Raw genomic sequence first — 18,680 nt, forward strand, 5'->3', positions numbered from 1 at the left:
TCCGTAACATAGAACAAAGCGGTTTATATTGATTCTCTCCATAGCATCATGATTTGTCCATTTAGCGTAATTATGCACATGTTCTCTATGTTTTTATGCTTTCCTAGTGAATCAAAGCATAGTTAATCATAATGTGAATTGTATTGATTTAGTAAAAATGTTGATTGCAGACATAATGTAATTCAAAAATGTAATGCAAATAAACTTAAGTGTGTGTTTGTTTGGGTTTATTTGGTTTAGACCGCTCTTAGACCAAGGAATGTACAACAGAGCCATATACTGTTCATTGTTATGTATTCCGTAGGGGGGGGGGGTTAGTTTTGTATGAGTAATGAGCAACATGAAAATACTTTAGTAAGTGTTACAAAACCCATCCTTATATCATATTCACAAGTCCTCCTTTGTCTAAGGTTTGGGGTAATCCTTTTTTGCACTGGATGCATTAAGAAAGATGACCTACTGTAATAAAAATATGAAGTCAGTACTTTTGATGAATGGGATCTCTTCTGGATGTATGGAACTATGGGGATTATTGTCAGAACGGTGTTAATAGTGGTATTTGCTGTGTGGTTCAGCTTTTCCTCACTTGGTCCATCCTTCTCTTTTGTTGAGCAGTATCTGCTGAACACCTGGAAAAGAACCTGAAACACATGGAGAGGCAGCTTCTGCAGCTGGAGAACAATCTGAAGAGCTTTGCTGCTCAGGAGGACCCACAGGACGCGTTTGTCCCGAAGATGGCCATATCCTTTCCGTCTACTTGTCACGGGGCCTTTGTTTGAGTTTTCAGCCTGTCTTTGTGTCTTTGCTGTCCCCCTATTGGCATTCTGCTCCCTTTATGTTGGCCAGTCCAATTTTTGGCTCATGACTGCTGCAAGGAAATGTGCTTTATCAAGTCAAGTGCTATAAAATCATTAGTTGCGTCTGTAATGTACTGTTAGATGTTTTGCCCACTCAATATCTTATGTCTGTCTTTGACATTTTCTGCTGCTCAGCCTTAACCTCAGGGAATCTGTTTCATTTCTTTTCGTAAGGTTGAATGGGGGTGTTAGACCCGTGAGTTTCTCTGTCCATTCCATGCTGTGGCCCTCTCACTTATGACCGACTTCAGTGAGGTTCATCATCATCGCATAGCCTAAAGCACAATGATTCTTTCTCTATATTGCAGATTAACGTTCTTTAAAATGTCCCATAATATGAAGTGCTTCGTAAGCCACTTGGCTGCTGAAAACTGACAAACAAATCACCCCCCCCCCATCAAGCACCATCTATGTTGCCAGTCTATTCTCCTCTCACCATTGTGTTTTATACTTCACTTGAGAGGACCTATGTTGGGTGTGTTTTTTCCTCTCCTCTTTTAAAGAAAATAAGCATGTTCCTTCTGGTGTTGTTTTAATACAGTCAGTAGTATCAATGTTGGTAAGGATGTTTGTTAATATTAGCATCTCAAATATAATAATTTTAATTATAAATAAGTTATTTTCATTGGTAAATTACACAGAAAAACAAACAAGAAAGAAATATCACACCCTGAGGCCAAGATCAATCTGTCCCAGCCAAGTAAAGCTATTCTGTCAACAGAACATGTCACCGGATTACCATTTTTAAATATTTTTCTAAAACATCTAAATAAACCTTGATTACAGGCAGAGGGTCATTTTATTAATATTTGCAAACAATAATGAAAGCATTCCAATATCAAGTCCCTTAAGACTAGCACTCATTTAAGAGTGTGAGCTAGACATATGCTTTGTGTAATTCCCTAGCCGACAAGCCATTTTAGATGATTGTGTTACCACAAAACATTAGTAAAGGAAAATTTGTTTCCCTGGCAACTCTTGTCATCCAGAAGCTGGGGAAGCTAATACAGAGGAAAACGATTGGTTATCTTTTTCATCAATCTCATAAGTCTAGTTTTCTAATCAGTGTGCAAAAGCTCTGTCTTCAGTGCAATGTCTTGTAAACAATGACTTTGGAAATCTTCAATATTTCTTAGCAAAACGTGATGTGAAACAACTGCCATTTATCTCTAAACCACTTGCAGTTTTGATGGCATCAAAAGAAAGTTTTGTGTATTTTTTTCTTCATTTGATCAACAGCAATTCAGTCCTTATTAGTTTTCTTTTCATTTAATGAGAAAGGTGATTGCCGCTGGGACCCCCGAGACATGCTCTGAAACTCACTTGTTCTGCTTGAAATCGCCCAGTCCCCACCAACCTATTAAACCTGAGGCCTCATTCAGAAACAGGTGGCTGTTCGGACAAAACCCAGGACTGGAACAGCGGCCATTTGTTCAGCCTTCTGTCAGGGCAGACATTGATGCTCAGCAGAAAGGGAGAGCCTTTCCGAAACTGACAAGGAACCGGGAGAATGGGTGCAGCATAATGCATGACAACGGTGCAGGAATGATTTAGCAAGCAGGCAGCATCAGAAAGCCCATCTGCAGTACGAAGCACAATCTGCCGGCAGATGGCTCCCTGCAAACTGGCCTGTGCTCTCCAGCCTGTCTGTGCAGCCCTCCTGCAGAGGTCAGTAGCAGAAGACAGCCCTGTGCTCTTCAACCTGTCTGCTCAGGCCTCCTGCAGAGGTCAGTAACAGAGGACAGGCCTGTGCTCTTCAGCCTGTCTGCTCAGGCCTCCTGCAGAGGTCAGTAACAGAGGACAGGCCTGTGCTCTTCAGCCTGTCTGCTCAGGCCTCCTGCAGAGGTCAGTAATAGAGGACAGGCCTGTGCTCTTCAGCCTGTCTGCTCAGGCCTCCTGCAGAGGTCAGTAACAGAGGACAGGCCTGTGCTCTTCAGCCTGTCTGCTCAGGCCTCCTGCAGAGGTCAGTAACAGAGGACAGGCCTGTGCTCTTCAGCCTGTCTGCTCAGGCCTCCTGCAGAGGTCAGTAACAGAGGACAGGCCTGTGCTCTTCAGCCTTTCTGCTCAGGCCTCCTGCAGAGGTCAGTAACAGAGGACAGACCTGTGCTCTTCAGCCTGTCTGCTCAGGCCTCCTGCAGAGGCCATCACTCTGCTTCTCACAGAACTTTACAAACTGTACACCCGGCAGTTAAAGGCTAAAATACACATGCCACCTTTTTATATTTTTCAAGTATATTTTTTCAAGTGTGTGTCTCTTAAAAATGGATGACATTTTAAAAATCAAAATATCGCATTGGATCTAAATTACAAGTGCACACAACATATTCAGAACAGTGTCCATATGAGTGGGGTGAGGCTGTGGTAGGTAGCTGTCCTCTCCTGTCACCTATGATTTAACAGGCACACCCTAAAATCACTACTACCCGCTGACTCTTCTTACTTCAGAGCTCAGGTAAAACCACAGACTGCATAATTTCTATCTATTTGCTTTTAAATACAGACATTTCTCTGTGTAGCCTGCAATGTAAAGCATTTTTATGTTTGTCATACAGTTTCTTGCCCAGATGCTTCTCAGAAACATGGACTGATTCCACCATTTTATGTGTGTTTGTACCTGGACTTGGGGTCTGAGAATTTTAGCTTATGCTGGTGAATTATTTGTGTAACAGAGTTTTATCGAAGGTGTAGAAAAGCATTGGGCTGGTCAGTGTATAAAGCATGTATTGTAAAATTTACAGATAATGGCTTCATTAGTTTTTTTTTTTAATACATGCGAGTATAACTCCACGGTTAAGCGTGAAATACCCTTCAGGAAATTATACTGGGTGATTTAATGGAACCTGTCTTCTGTAAGTGAAGTCTGGTTTTCGATCTCCACAATCAGTGCATTTATTCTAAACACCAGCATTTTTTGCAGGCCAAATGTAAAGTCTTGCATGATTAATTTTTACATTTGGCTTTGCTTTGTGCCTGTGTGTAGTTTTAATTGCCTCCCCTTCTTGTCTTTCCCATGCAGTAGTAAATTAAACGCAAATATTTTGAGGTTAACTGATGTGTATAATCCAGAGGTATAGTACTGGGGGGTCCTTGTGCTTTCGGGGATGTAACGTTTTTTTTTTTTTTCTTTTATGAATTTATATGAATTTTCTGAAGTTATTTATCAATATTACTACTTAGAGTAATACCAAGAGATTGTCTCATGGCGATATTAATCTTAAGCTAATATGCAAACTGTCACCCCCTCAATCTTCTCCCTTAACGTATTTTTCAAAATAGTGAGTTATACATGCAGGTAAGCCAAGGATAAAGGAGGTTAGCTTTTTAGTTGCATGTATAAAAATAACAATTGAACCTTTTTGGGATTTACTTTATATGAGGTTATTTGTTTATTTGCTTGTTTACTTACCTATTGATTTACATGCATCCATGCATCACACAATGCACACTCCCCGCCCATAAATGCCCTCATCAGATTGGACTGGTTCTGGACTCACTTCTGACTAACTGAGGGTCTTTGATGTGTTCGACTGTACAATGATTCTTCATGTTGTCAGTATTTTGACATTTTATTATTATTGTTGTTGTTGCTGCTGTTGTATTTGGGTTCTGCTGCCTGCTGTTTTGAGCACTGTTATATTTACACAGAGAATCATTTAGGTTTTTTGCAGTCTGCAGCATCCCTTTATGTAGTTTTTAAATATATTTTTATTTTTTTATTGAATTTACTTTGTATTCCTAATGTCATGTAAAGCTATGGACTGAAATGTTTTGGAATGGTGTTTATTTTAAAAGTTCAGTCAACTTATTGATAGCCCTCTGCATTGTCAGTTTTGCCAGATTCTTCTTCGAACTTTGGCTTTTAAGTCCCCCTTATATTCTTCCATGTTAAAATTCAGCAAAGTGGAAATGGCTGCATCTGTGCAAATCCTTGACCCAGCCTTCACAGCTTTGCTGCACAGGCCAGGGAGCAGTATGAGAAGCTCGACATTATGCATACGAATATGATCATGCTGTACAAGAACCTACTCGAGTACTTTGCTGTTGATCCCAAGAAGACATCGGTGGAGGAGCTCTTCAGCGATATCAGCAGCTTCCGATCTATGTTCATGGTAAGTCTGTTCTTTACTACTGAGCAGAGTCTTCTCGGAATGTACTCCTTCCTTGGTACGTTCTGTTGTATATTTAATAGCTGTCGCCTGTGGTTAAATATTTCTAGTAAAGATATTTTTAATGTGGACGGACAGTTGCAGTGATTAATATCTGTCAACCTAGTAGCAAAGTTACCTGGAAAATCTCAGATGAGAAACCTCTTGAGGGAGGTGCCTGATAGTTGGAGGAATGGATTCTTTATGAAAATGGAGGGGGGGCGGGGGGGGGGCTGAAGTGTATGAAAACCCGATGATCTAATCTATGTAAAAGCCATAATGGTTATAGAGTGAACTAGGGACATCCTCCGCGAGTGACTAACATCTCCAACACAGAACTGTCTCCTGGGTTTGGAGCCGCATTGACACCCTCGTGTTCTGTAACACAGATGCAAAATGAGGAATGAATTATTACATCTGTTACCTTCATACTAAAGCGTTTGTTTGCCTGGTCCTCCTTCACTGTGGAAGTAATGTGATAAGTGAAAGGTGTTCTTTGTCAAATCTGCCGTTTATTAAGGAGAGTCGCTTTTCTTAGTGTTTTTCTTTTGACTGCTTTGTAGCCATCATGATTACTTGTGTCTATTATGAAAACCTTACGGCATGAGCAGTAATTAAGGGGATGTGAAAAATTAGTTAGTGGTTTGAGCACAACAGCTTTGATCTATAAATAGCATTCAGGGCCCACCTCCCCATGCCAAGATAAACACTGCTGTAATGTTCTGTGATGGGATACTGGTGTGGGTGTGCACTAGCACTGTGCTCATGCAGCCTGCCCAGGCGTCAAGCAGGAGCTTCCCTGCCAGTGATGTTCCAGAGTCATGCCTTTGATTTGCCATTAAGAGAGTGTTTGAAACCCTGGGGTGAGCCCTGTGATCTTCAGCAGTGCACGCACACTGTACAGTGAGCATATTAACGGTGGTGTTAGCACCAGAAAGGCATGGTCAGACAAACTAGGTCTTTTTATCTGAGGGATGCGCTTACAGTGTCACCTTGCTCTTTAATGAGCAGGATGGATGTGAAAGATAGCATAAGGGAATTGGCTCACAGGAATCACAACTGAGCACTTGAGTGGTGATGATAGTTCCACAAGTTATCAAATTGCATTTCATGCTTCCATGCCTTGGTCTTTTTTTCTGTACATTTAGTGTTTAAAGACCCCCCCGCGCCCCCAGTTCTATTCAAAACTTTAGATTTGCAATATTCTGACAGGACAGAAGCAGACTGCATGTTTTTATGAAATGCTTTTGAAATGCAAAGTTATTTTCCACTTGGCTGCCACATTGATGAGACGACTTTCATTGCTTTCATTATTTTAAATGATTTCAAGATTGAAATTTTGAATTTTGGGGGAACTGTGACATTCATAAGCTGCATGCTAATGCTGTAGTGTATTTGAATTGGTGTCAGATCTCCTGCTTTGCTGATTTTCGAGATGCGCATTAATCCTACAGAACTCCCGGGCCCACATCTGACAAAGCTGTTTGTTTTTTAATGGCCCATGATTGAGTCTTATGATACAAACTCACCTTACAGAAATTAGTGCTGCACGATGTCAGATCTCAATATAATTGTGATTGTATGGTACATGTGCAATAATCACCAGGGTTTTACATGATGGGCTGAAACATTTGTCTGCATGCTGGCTTTTCGCTACTATACGTACGTTTATTTACACACACAATTTGGTAAGTAGATTGCATTGTTTCTAAGAAATTTTAAATGAATATGGGAAAACATTACTTGTGTAACTTTTTATATTTTTTTTTAAAAAAGACCCATACCCTACTGTAATAGCGATTACTTAAAATGCACCGTGATAATTTTTGGTCATATTGCCCACCCCTATTTCACGCCTTTGAATCTGAGAAAGCTCACCTCTACCACACCGCAGAGGTGCTTGCTGCTTCTGAAGCAGCCAAATGTCGCATGAAACGCAACTGGCTTGTGAATATATGCAAATGTGTGCGATGTGTCACTAACGATGTGTGAGAGGACTTTTTGCTGTTTCAGTTTTTCTTAGGTGATGTTAAAAGTAACTTGCATCAGTGCTCTTAAATCTTTTTTCACGTTCGCTCACTGACAATTTTAATCGCGTATGTGGTGGAAATGGGTGCACTGTAGAGCCCTGTAAAGCACTAGTGATTATTGTGCATGTGCCGCACAATCTCGAAGGGTCTATTCTATTAAAGTTTTATCATTTACATGGATATTTCGTGAGTTCTTTCATCCATCTTGCACTAAGTGGTTACAACGTTCTATGCTTATAACGTACATGTTTTTGATATCCCGTCTTGTACGTAGTAACGAGGTTCGACTGTATAATCTAGCAGTTTGGTAGTGGCTAAATGTTAGTTTAGTGTTTCTTTCCAATTTTTCAATGTAACCTTTGTTGGAGTTTTGTAATATTTTTCAAAATCTGTGGTATTTCTGTTTATGGATTTTATCCTGGTTTCTTTTAATTCAGCCATATATTTTTGTTGACATTATTGATAGTATATGCATTGAAGCATATAGTTGCCAGTTTGTAATGCATAACAAACTTGCCAAAATATTGTTTAAGAAAATGTTAAAAATTGAATACTGAAAAAATTTATAATTTCAGTATTTTTTTTTTCTCATTAGCAATTTAGGTGGTTCCCTCTTTCATACAGTTATTGGACGTAAGATCCATGAACGCAAACACTGCATGATACCAAAAGATGAGTTTTGTCACACTCGCGTATACCTGATAGTCTCAGTAAAATATGGTGTAAAAAAGGAAGGACAAAGATAAAGTTGAATGGGGTTTTCCTGTAGACAAAGCAATACGGCTTTGAGCATTTCATTCGTCCATTTTGTGCCGCCTCGTTCAAGCCCACTTGCAGTCTCAGAATGACACCGATGGCCTTCTAGGACGTGCTGCTCCATTTCCTACATTCCCTTACTCACCTGCTGGAGCAAGTGTCCAAATGGTTTATTTCATCTGGCCCTTTTGCAGTATGTCTGTGTATATAGACTTGAGTCCATATACATTGAGGAGCAATGACAGAATGTTTCATGACTGTAACATCTGGTAACCACCCATCAGCAGCCCACATTGACATTCATGTGTACATTCTCCCCAGCTTGTCCAAGTAACATCGGGGATGAAATTTGCAAGATAATTTATGTCACAAAGTAAACTCACTTTACGCTTGATGAGATGACTGGAGCATAGCATCCACTATGAGAGCTGAAAAGGCTCTACAGGAACAAATTTTTACAGAGAAAAATCCTACATCATCAGTGGTAGAGATAGCTGAGCTAAAGTGCAAGCTTGATGTTTTTGCAAAGTCTGTGAAAGGGTTGCCTGCAGCGTCCTCCAGATATCACCAAAAGCATGCATCAGTATTATTCTATACTGCAACTTATTGCTTATCAACAGAGTTCAACCAGTCCCTTTTCAATTGTGTATTGTAAGGTAATAATTGAAATATTTTAATTGTATATAGTCTTAATGTATAATGTATAAATTATCTAAACTGTATTAAGTTCTGCACATGTCTTTCTTTGATACCATTCGAATACTGAAAGAAATAGCTGGTGTTCCTGATCTTAATTCATGACATATTTTAACTAAAAAACTAAAGAAGGCTATTTTTATTGTCTTTGTCTTGCTTGGTTCTGTAGTAAAGTTCGACAGATGTGTCATGTTGCATTCAACCCCCTTTATCATTGGTGTACATTTATACGGTAAAATGTTCATTCTTTTCTAAGTGAGAGTTTGTGCATATCCTATATGCTGATCAGTTTACTCAAATGTAGTGCTTTGCGGTGTGCCTTATGTTTAAAGGGGGACCTTTTTCCACTGCTGCACCGCTAAAAATATACCACTAAGGCCACTTAAAAAATAATTGGTTCTCGTCCCCGCCCGACCTGCCGAAATGCCTCCGACCCAAATTTTTTAAAAATTTTTATTTCGTAAAAATCGCATGGAAAATGCCCAAGAATGACGAAATTTGAATTTCCCGTGCATTCCACATCGACGATTGATCCACATTGTGTAATCCTAGTCTTAGGTTTCATGAACCTAAATTTGTCTCTACCTGAGATGGGCTAACATACACGTACCGAGTTGGCCGAACGTGGCATATGCTGCAGTTGAAGGCACTTCGCAAACTGCTTTAGTAAAAGGAAAAAAAAAATGCAAAAGTGCCGTTTGGAAGTATTTTGCAGACCAGCATGGAAAAGGTAAGGATGTCAATAAGCCTCTATGCAAACAGTGCTACAAAGTTGTGGCGACGAAGTCAAGTAGCTCATCAAACCCGGTGAAGCATTTTAAAGACCGACATCCCGGTCTTTATTGGAAATTTCACGAGATCAGTAAAACTGGCGTTTCAGCAACACTGAACTATTAAACACTTATCAAAGATGTTAACTTGGCCGGTGCACACCTTAACATTATCAGTTTATTTTATTTTATGTATCGTTTATTTTACCAGGCAGGTTCCATTGAGATACAATATCTCTTCTTCTAGGACGAAGATGGCAACAAATAGAAAAATAAAACAAAAGTTTCATATACATACGCAGAGATGATTAATATAAACATGTGGTGCATAAGAACAAAAGCCGGATTTGCTCAGTTCTGTGCGTGTGGTGGGAGGCTGAAGGAGAAGTTCAACTGATGATCGGCTTCTGTATGCTTTAGTGTGGAATGTCAGCAAACTACATGTGTACTGAGGTCATTTGCCCACTAAAGCCTTTGCAATAAAAACCAGGCAATGCATTTTCTTTCTAAGAAAAGGAAATCAATAAGCGGTTAGCCAGCAAACATGTTAGCCATCTGTTATCATTCAGGTAGCGGATAGGCGCAGTGGCTAATAATAAAATAATATAGTTAATATGAGAACAGTACAAAAACGTAAAACAAAAATGTGTCCTGTAAAATGTGGTAAACGCCCAGTCAAACTTTAAAAACAAAATACCGTCGTATATCGTGAAACCGATATAACTGAAAAATACTGTGATATAAATTTTTGGACATACCGCCCAGCTTGACTCTAATTATGCTTCTGTACCGCTAGGGGTTAGCGGGTAAGCATGCTCGGGCGTTCATTGTTTATACACACAGTTGATAAATGAGACCATAGGTGTGACCTGGTGAGGTGCATTGGGCTTTTACTCATGAAAATTGAACATTTGTCACATCTTATTCACAGCTAATACAAAAGTATAATGTTGGTAGTGTCAATTAGCATTTTGAAAAGAAATGTACCCAAATGGCAAATGAACTAAGCATCAATCATAAACCTTATTTGATTATCCTAAGAAGTGGGAGTTGTACCATGTTAGAAAATATGATGATGACAGTATTATTATTATTAATGAGCATATCAGTTCCCTGTAAATCTGCAGCCTGTAATTTTCTCCCTTCTTGCATGGCATAATAATGCACATGCACCTACTGCATACATACACTGGATATTGTCAAGAGGAGTCGCAGCACATGACATGGTGGCAACTCCAGTCTGTACTGTGAACTGAGGAGGACGGCTGTGAGGCTCTGAGGGCAGATAAGGGGGCGTTTGTTAGACGAATCTGTGAGCAGGTGACACACTATCTGTGGTCTATTGACCCACGTCCTGCTTATAGGGGAATTGAAGCATTACTGTGTGTACATCTGAATCTGTTCCTCGGACACTTGCAGACAGGGCGGATGATGGAGTGGTCCTTAGGGATGACAGCAGTTATGATTTGCTGGGTGGTGAATCAGTTGGGGACTGGCATCCGTGGTGTCCGGGGTGAACTTCTCCAGGCTGGTGGTCAGGCTGTCCTCCTGGCATTGCGGGCAATCTGTGCTTCCATTTGGGAGTCAGGTGTCATCCCTGGAAAACGGGATGTGTAGTCCCTATCTGGAAAGGGAAGGGTAATTGTCTGGATTGTGGAAACTATAGGAGGATAACACTGCTGTGAGTGCCGGGTTAGGTCCTTGCTGGGGTCATCCTGATCAGGATCCCTGATCACCTGCTGATGTGTCGGCAACCGGAGCAGTCTGGCTTTTTACCTAAGAAATCTACCATTGATGGCATCCTGGCACTGAGGGTTCTGATTGAGCGCAAGCATGAGTATTGGCAGAGGTTCTTTGCAGCCTTTATCAATTTTCATAAAGTTGACTCAGTTAATCGAGTTGCCCTGTGGGACATCCTGAGACTTCGCGGGATCCCCTCAAATTTGTTGGACGTCATGGCCGGCCTGTAGAATGGTACTTAGAGTTCTGTGCTGAGTGGCGTTTTCTTCTCAGTTGATTTTGGGGTTTGCCATAAGTGTGTTCTTGCCATTTCCCTTTTCAGTGCTTGCATGGACTGGGTGTTGGGCAGGGCCATGGGCCCAGCTGTTGTGGGGCATCAGTTGATGAAGAAAGATTTACTGATCTTGACTTTGCCAATGATGCTATGATCTTCACCGAGTCACTGGAGACTCTGATCGGCGCTCTTGAAAGCCTGAGCGAGGAGTCTGAGTAACTGGAATTGCGAGTGTCTTGGATAAAAACCAAGATCCAGGCCTTTAATGACTTCAATATCAATATTATGTCTGTCTGCGGGGAGAATGTCGACCTTGTTGAGAGATTCACCTACCTGAGCAGCGACATTCATGTCTCTGGTGACTCTTCCTATGAAGTCAGCAGACGGATTGGGAGAGCATGGGGGGGTCATGAGGTGGCTGGAAAGGGGTGTGTGGTTCTCCTGATATCTTTGCAAGAGGACAAAAGTCCAAGTCTTTAGAGTCCTGGTGCTCCCTGTCTTGCTGTATGGCTGTGAGACATGGACACTATCCAGTGAGCTGAGATGACGACTGAACTCCTTTGCTGTGTCTCTTCAGAGAATCCTTGGGCACCGCTGGTTTGACTTTCTGTTGAATGAGATGTTGCTCGATAAGTCCCAAATGAGGCACATTACCTGCATTGTGAGGGAGCGTCAGTTACGGCTCTACAGCCTTGAGGGTGACCTGGCTCTCAGGATCCTCATTGCCGAGGACCCAGGCACCTGGACCAGGCCAAGGGGACGCCCATGTAACACCAGGTTGCGGCAGATGGATGGTCATTTCCGGATGTGGGACTGGACCGTGTGTCTGCCTGGGGGGTCGCCAGCCGCAGACCCTAGGAGTTTCACCATGTGCTGGGTGCAGCAACGAGCTACATCAGCACATGCTCCCCAACTTGACGTGACCTGACCTAGTACATGTCTGTGTGGTAGTGATCAGCTTGAAGGCCAATGTGCAAATAAGCCATTTTAATTCAGTGCTAACTGCTTGTATGACATGAAGGCACAAGGAAAGTGTAATTGCTACAGCCTTGCAGAGACTTGTTTTTACTTTGTGTCATAATATGTAGTGTATATGTGTCTATGGATGCGTGTATGTTCACTAAAGTGTCTTGGTAGTGCTCTAACAACAATAACATGTTACAGCTAAGATATCTGCAAGACGACTTTTACCTTCTGTCTTTAACCACAGGATACAGTAAAGATCATGGCAACAATATAGTAATAAAAATAATAATAATTACAATAAATAATAACACTTTAACACGGCATCGCGGTGCAGTGGTTAGCATGCAAACTCCGCCTGGGTGACATGTGTGCGGAGTTTGTATGTTCTCCCCATGTCGTTGTGGGGTTTCCTCCGGGTACTCCGGTTTCCCCCCACAGTCCAAAAACATGCTGAGGCTAATTGGAGTTACTAAATTGCCCGTAGGTGTGCATGTGTGAGTGAATGGTGTGTGAGTGTGCCCTGCGATGGGCTGGCCCCCCATCCTGGGTTGTTCCCTGCCTTGTGCCCATTGCTTCCGGGATAGGCTCTGGACCCCCTGCCACCCAGTAGGATAAGCGGTTTGGGAAATGGATGGATGGATAATAACACTGTTTTAAATCTAATAAAGAAATATTGAATTCAAGAATTAGCTCCAAAATTGTCTGTCACTATTGTTTATTCCAGATGAGTAATCCATTTTTTCAGTAAAATGTTTAATTTGTAGCACACACACACACACACACTCCTGTGTTTGAGTTATAAGTGGTGGTGCTCATACTGCCTATATACAATCTGCATAGCTGAACTGCACATGCATCACACAGGGAGTCCATACGTTTCTCTCTTGTAACAAAGGTTTCGTGTTTCCTCCTCCTCTCCTGCGTTACCCCCTCGCTTTCAAACATTTCACACTACAGGCACAAACTTTCACGAACATAATGTAAAATGGTGTTAGTGGTGAAGCTGATTATAAAGTCGATTCTTTCGTCCTGAAGTTGTCTGTCTTGTGTCCATATACACCATTTAGCAAACTGCTGATTTGTGACTCTTGCGTTCATTTTCTTTACTTGTGGCTTCATGCAAATGAATATTTATTAATAGTAATTAATTTCTATAATAAAAATCAATAGTTGCCAAAGGTGATTATGAAAAAATATGAAATCAATATGATTTGGAAAGTACATTTTGACTTTGTTTTTAATGAAGAATGAAGAAAATAGTGTATTTTATGTTTTCTGGTTACCCAAGTGTTCTGACACTTGTCAAACTACCATTCTTCATAGAAAATAGGATTTATCGATTTTTAGGATCTCTCCAGTTACTAATGGTAGAAAAATACGATGCCATTCTCATAGGACATCTCAGATTTTCTAAACATATTTCTATTTTTATTTTTTAACACATTGAGAATGGCATTGAAAATCGAAAAACTAATGAAGTCCCATTTCTGTGCAGTTATGGAAAAGGACTGTGGGGTCAGTAAATATGCTGTTATCTTTAATTCCCCGAGCTTGTGGCCTGGGTGTGATTTTCCTACTTTGAGTACCTGATCTTTTGGGCTTGTACAGCAAGCGGTGAAGGAGAATGCGAAGATGAGGGAGGCTGAGGAGAAGCAGCTTCGTGCCAGACTGGCCAAGGAACAAGCAGCGCTGGAGAAGCGGCAGAGGCAGCAGCAGAAGAGGAGGCTTCTGGAGGTGGACACAGGTATGGGTGCAGAACGCAGCCCTCCGCCCGTCAGGTATGGGTGCAGAATGCAGCCCTCCGCCCGTCAGGTATGGGTGCAGAATGCAGCCCTCCGCCCGTCAGGTATGGGTGCAGAATGCAGCCCTCCGCCCGTCAGGTATGGGTGCAGAACGCTACCCTCCGCCCGTCAGGTATGGGTGCAGAACGCGGCCCTCCGCCCGTCAGGTATGGGTGCAGAAGGCGGCCCTCCGCCCGTCAGGTATGGGTGCAAAACGCGGCCCTCCGCCCGTCAGGTATGGGTGCAGAACGCGGCCCTCCGCCCGTCAGGTATGGGTGCAGAACGCGGCCCTCCGCCCGTCAGGTATGGGTGCAGAACGCGGCCCTCCGCCCGTCAGGTATTGGTGCAGAACGCGGCCCTCCGCCCGTCAGGTATGGATGCAGAACGTGGCCCTCCGCCCGTCAGGTATGGGTGCAGAACGCGGCCCTCCGCCCGTCAGGTATGGGTGCAGAACGTAGCCCTCCGCCCGTCACAGTGTTAAAGCCACACCTTTTAAAGTGATACTGCCCATTCTCTGTAGTGAGGAAGATTTCCTCCTGGCATGATGGCTCAGTGAGCAGCTCCCTGGCTTCCATTTTTCAGGGTTGTTGGTTTGAATCCACCTTCTTCTGTGTTTGTGTGCAGTTTGCACGTTCTTCCTCTGTTCTTCCCTCTGGGCACTGATTTCCTCCTCCTGTTTAAGAACATGTAATTAGGCTAATTGCCGTCTACATTGCCCAAAGAGTATTTGTTTGTCTCATTCTTTATGTGTATGTGCCTTGCAATGGACGGGTGATCCCATGGGGGATGTAGCCCAGCATTGGCCCTTATGCTGCCTGGCATAGCCTACAACCCTCCCTGCAACCCTGACCACTTCTAAGTGGATGGATGGAATATGCAGTCTAAATTATGCTTTCCTATCCAGAGGACAGCCAATCAGTCTACTAAAATTACTTTTAAAAGTAAATATTTTTTTTAAACAGCTTAAAATGTTGTTTTTTTCCACTCTTTGGTTTTGTGTAAAAAAAAAAAAAAGAAAAGTATTTGATATTTAGTACAGTATTTATTATACAGAGAGGTGCCCCTCCTCAGAATTGACCAGGTACTTCCCTGGTCAAAAGTTCAGTTTCCTCAGCACAGTCACATGCACACTGCTACCTATCTGCTGCTACCATATTTAGGGCCTCCTAGCCTTCTGCTGAAGAAGCATCCTGAATGGCTGTATCTTCTGGAATAGATTAACTTCAGTCAGCTTGTGACCTCAGTCCACGAGTTGTTGCAGGTTGTTGGCTAACTATGGTTAAATTAGTAGCTGGAACTGCGGCTGCCATAAGCTGATGTTAGTGACATGATTTTATGACATTGAGTAAGAGGCTTGTGAAACTCTGTATGTTATACAACAGCAGATTGTCTGTATCTGAAAATACCCCGGATTTCTCTGAACACGATTCTCAGGGCACGCATTTCCACAAAACCTGTGAGATTAAATGTGGTTAGTGTACTTCCTAAGAACAAGAGGAAATTCTAGACACATTCACAGACACACTCATCAGTAACCTTCATTAAAAGTATTTTAGGACAACAGACCTTTTAGTATCCTGCAAAAGGTTAGAATTAATTATAAGTACCTGCTGGAGACATCAGCATGTTTCGGCTAATACATCTCTGCAGTGTTTTTTCCCTTCAGTCATCAAGGTTTATTTTTATTTTTTTTTAGGCTTATTCATTCATCAGTGATTCAATTCAAATGAACAAAACATTTGAATGGATCACTAACATTGTAGGATTAATGGTTTTCTGCATGAGTATAGTATGCCCTAATCAACAGAATACAATCCAACAATTACACACTTCACCTGTTGTTTTTACACAATTTGTGATTTTCTGCATTTTTATCTGCCTTTTCTGAATCAAAGTCTGCTAAACACCTAATACACTCCACTGGAGTGGGTATATAATATAACGCTGCCCTTCTTTATTTGAATCTTATAATCCTCTTAGATGTTCATTTATTAATGATAAAACCAAAATATTTTGTGGATGGAGGGTTGTCATTCACCTGCTAAAATGAAGAGCCCGTCTTCCAGGAGACATCCAAGGCCTTTTCCGTTCCAGCCGTTTGGCCTTGTATCATTTGATAGACACAGTGAAGATGTGAAGTAATCACAGAGATCTTTTTTTCCTCAGGTCTTCCTAATTTTCAGTGCATGATCTCAAGTTTAGCGCTAGTTCTTAAGTATTATCTTAATATCAAATTCAAAGAACTAGTGGAACAGTTGTGAAACATTCGTTGTACTGGTTGGACAGAGCTTTCATTCTGGGTGTGACCTGGTGCAGCCGGGTCAGTGATCATCCCTCACTGGGCTTAGGAAAATATTAGCAGTGAAATATTTTAATGTCACTTAAAATAGGACACTCTATATAACATAACATTTCAGGGTTCCACATAAGCAGTGGTCTGATGACTTGGAACCAGTAAAAGTACAACAGCCAGTCACTGGTCCTTTCAGGACGATGACGCTGATTTTGCCAATCACCGTCGCAATGTAAAATGTCGAAGGTAAGTTGCTCAGCTAGCTAATATGTGTTAGTGTAACTTAGCTTATAAATGCCGGTAGGCACAAAACACTCCCTCTCCCCTTATCCATTACTGCTTTATAGGGCTTGGCTGCTTTTGGTTTTATCCATATTGAGATATGTTACCTGATACAATTTTCACATTCAAGCTGCAGGAGAAGAGAGCAGTTTGAGCTGCTTCAGACACTGGTGGATCTTGGCATTCCTACTGGATTGTGAATCTGCTGCATTACTTTGGCAGTGGTAGCCGTTTACTTTGAATTCGTTTACATGCATTTGAATGAATCAGTTCCTTCAGTAACTCGAATTTACATGTTTTTTGTAGTTGGACTGAGGAAAGTATTTGAGTGTCGTCTTCGCTTTTTCACAAGCTTGTAACTGCTGTAGGTCCAATCAAAGGAAACATTTTGGTAAAACTTTACTTCAGGGGGCACAAGTAACTTAGTAACTCGGTTATTACTCAAGTAGTGCTTATGTTAAACTGAGAACAATCCTTGACACTGATGAATTATACTGTATATGGTTGGGTTGTAACCAAAAGCCACTTTCATGTTTGTGTGCAAGGACAAATAAAATAAGCGCAACTAGAGATGCAATGTCCATGAAGATTATTCTGAAACCTGCATGAATATCAAATTTTTAGCAAATCTTTCCTTCGGAAAGAGCAAAGGAAATGATGCGTGAAATAAAACTATATGCTGATGGAGGATCAGTGTAGCATGTTTTCCTCCAAAATGCCAGATTCATCTGAAGTCATGATTCCCAATATTTAAGTATTTTCTTTTTTCCCTTTTACGCAAACTGTAATATACTGAGACTCCAACAGGTTTAAATGCAAGAACCAAGTAGCACATTGGTGTCACTTGGATAAACTTTCTGGAATTTCCTGTACAATAATAGATTGCATGTTCTTATTTATTTGTAAACACTTTTAAACAATTTTAAACATATTTTCTAATGGATCTGGGTTTTTATCTTGTATTTCATCCTTTTCATATTTTTGCATTGCTGAGAATTATTTCTAAAACTATATATTTCCATCAGACCATGTATAAGTTGAACTGATTTTCACCTCGTGTGTTCCTCTTGTGTTTTCTGCACCACCTGTGATATTTGTCTGTCTGCATAAAGAATCGTATATAATTTTCTTCCAAGCACACCCTTCTAAGTTTTACAAGCAGCAGATTACACATTCAAGCACACCCTCTTAAGGTTGTTCAGTTGCTGAAAAGGCATTCTCCGTTGATAAACACCTCTGGATATTTTCATAATCGGCTGTGTAACCAGCTGTGTCAAGCAAAAAGCCTGCATCCATGTTTTGCTAGATGTTCACCCATTTGTCAAGCGTGTGTGTTCCTGAGGTGTCCTTTAAAAAGCAAAAGGCTTTATGTGCATCACTTTATTGAAAGCCACAGTCGCAGGTCCTTCAAATATTACGAGGCAGAAATCGAACGAGCGGCACTTAGAACATCAAAGCTTCGTTCAGTCGTGTTATCTTCAAAGGAGGACTACCCTCATACTTCCTCCTTGTTACTTCTCAGAAGTCCTGTGCCTTTTTTTGTGCAAATATATTTCATAGCAATTACTTCTAATCATATTTCTGGTCTTCCACATTCTTTATGACTGCCAAGGATATCTGTCATTTTTGTAATATATTGGTCTGTGTCCCATCAGTAAGTTACATGAATTGATTTAATTACACATGTTTTAATTATTGTAACACATTATTATAACATCATCCATCCATCCATTCTCTGATACCCAGGACGGGGCACCAACCCATCACAGGGCACACTCACACACCAGTCACTCACTCATACAAGACAGGGAGTAACCCAGGACGGGGCGCCAACCCATCACAGGGCACACTCACACACCAGTCACTCACACATACAAGGCTGGGAATAACCCAGGACGGGGCGCCAACCCATCACAGGGCACACTCACACACCAGTCACTCACACATACAAGGCTGGGAATAACCCAGGACGGGGCGCCAACCCATCACAGGGCACACTCTCACACCAGTCACTCACACGTACAAGGCAGGGACTTTGTTTGTTTGTTTAGCAGGAGAGACCCAGTGTAGACCTTTTCAGTAAGGCACAG

The 18,680-nt window shown here is 41.6% G+C and overlaps 1 protein-coding gene across 3 annotated transcripts in view; it reads left to right on the forward strand.

Moving 5' to 3' along the window:
* The window catches only part of LOC125709581 (protein diaphanous homolog 3-like), a 185,063-nt gene that overhangs the window by 124,775 nt on the left and 41,608 nt on the right, over nt 1-18,680 (forward strand). For all 3 annotated transcript variants that reach the window (XM_048978175.1, XM_048978177.1, XM_048978176.1), the window contains 3 exons: nt 616-739; nt 4,801-4,966; nt 13,843-13,978. In XM_048978175.1, coding sequence (XP_048834132.1) covers nt 616-739; nt 4,801-4,966; nt 13,843-13,978 — 426 coding nt within the window. The remainder of the gene's footprint in view (nt 1-615; nt 740-4,800; nt 4,967-13,842; nt 13,979-18,680) is intronic.

Source organism: Brienomyrus brachyistius, chromosome 16 (assembly GCF_023856365.1).
Source record: "Brienomyrus brachyistius isolate T26 chromosome 16, BBRACH_0.4, whole genome shotgun sequence".
In the NCBI taxonomy this organism is placed as follows: domain Eukaryota; kingdom Metazoa; phylum Chordata; class Actinopteri; order Osteoglossiformes; family Mormyridae; genus Brienomyrus; species Brienomyrus brachyistius.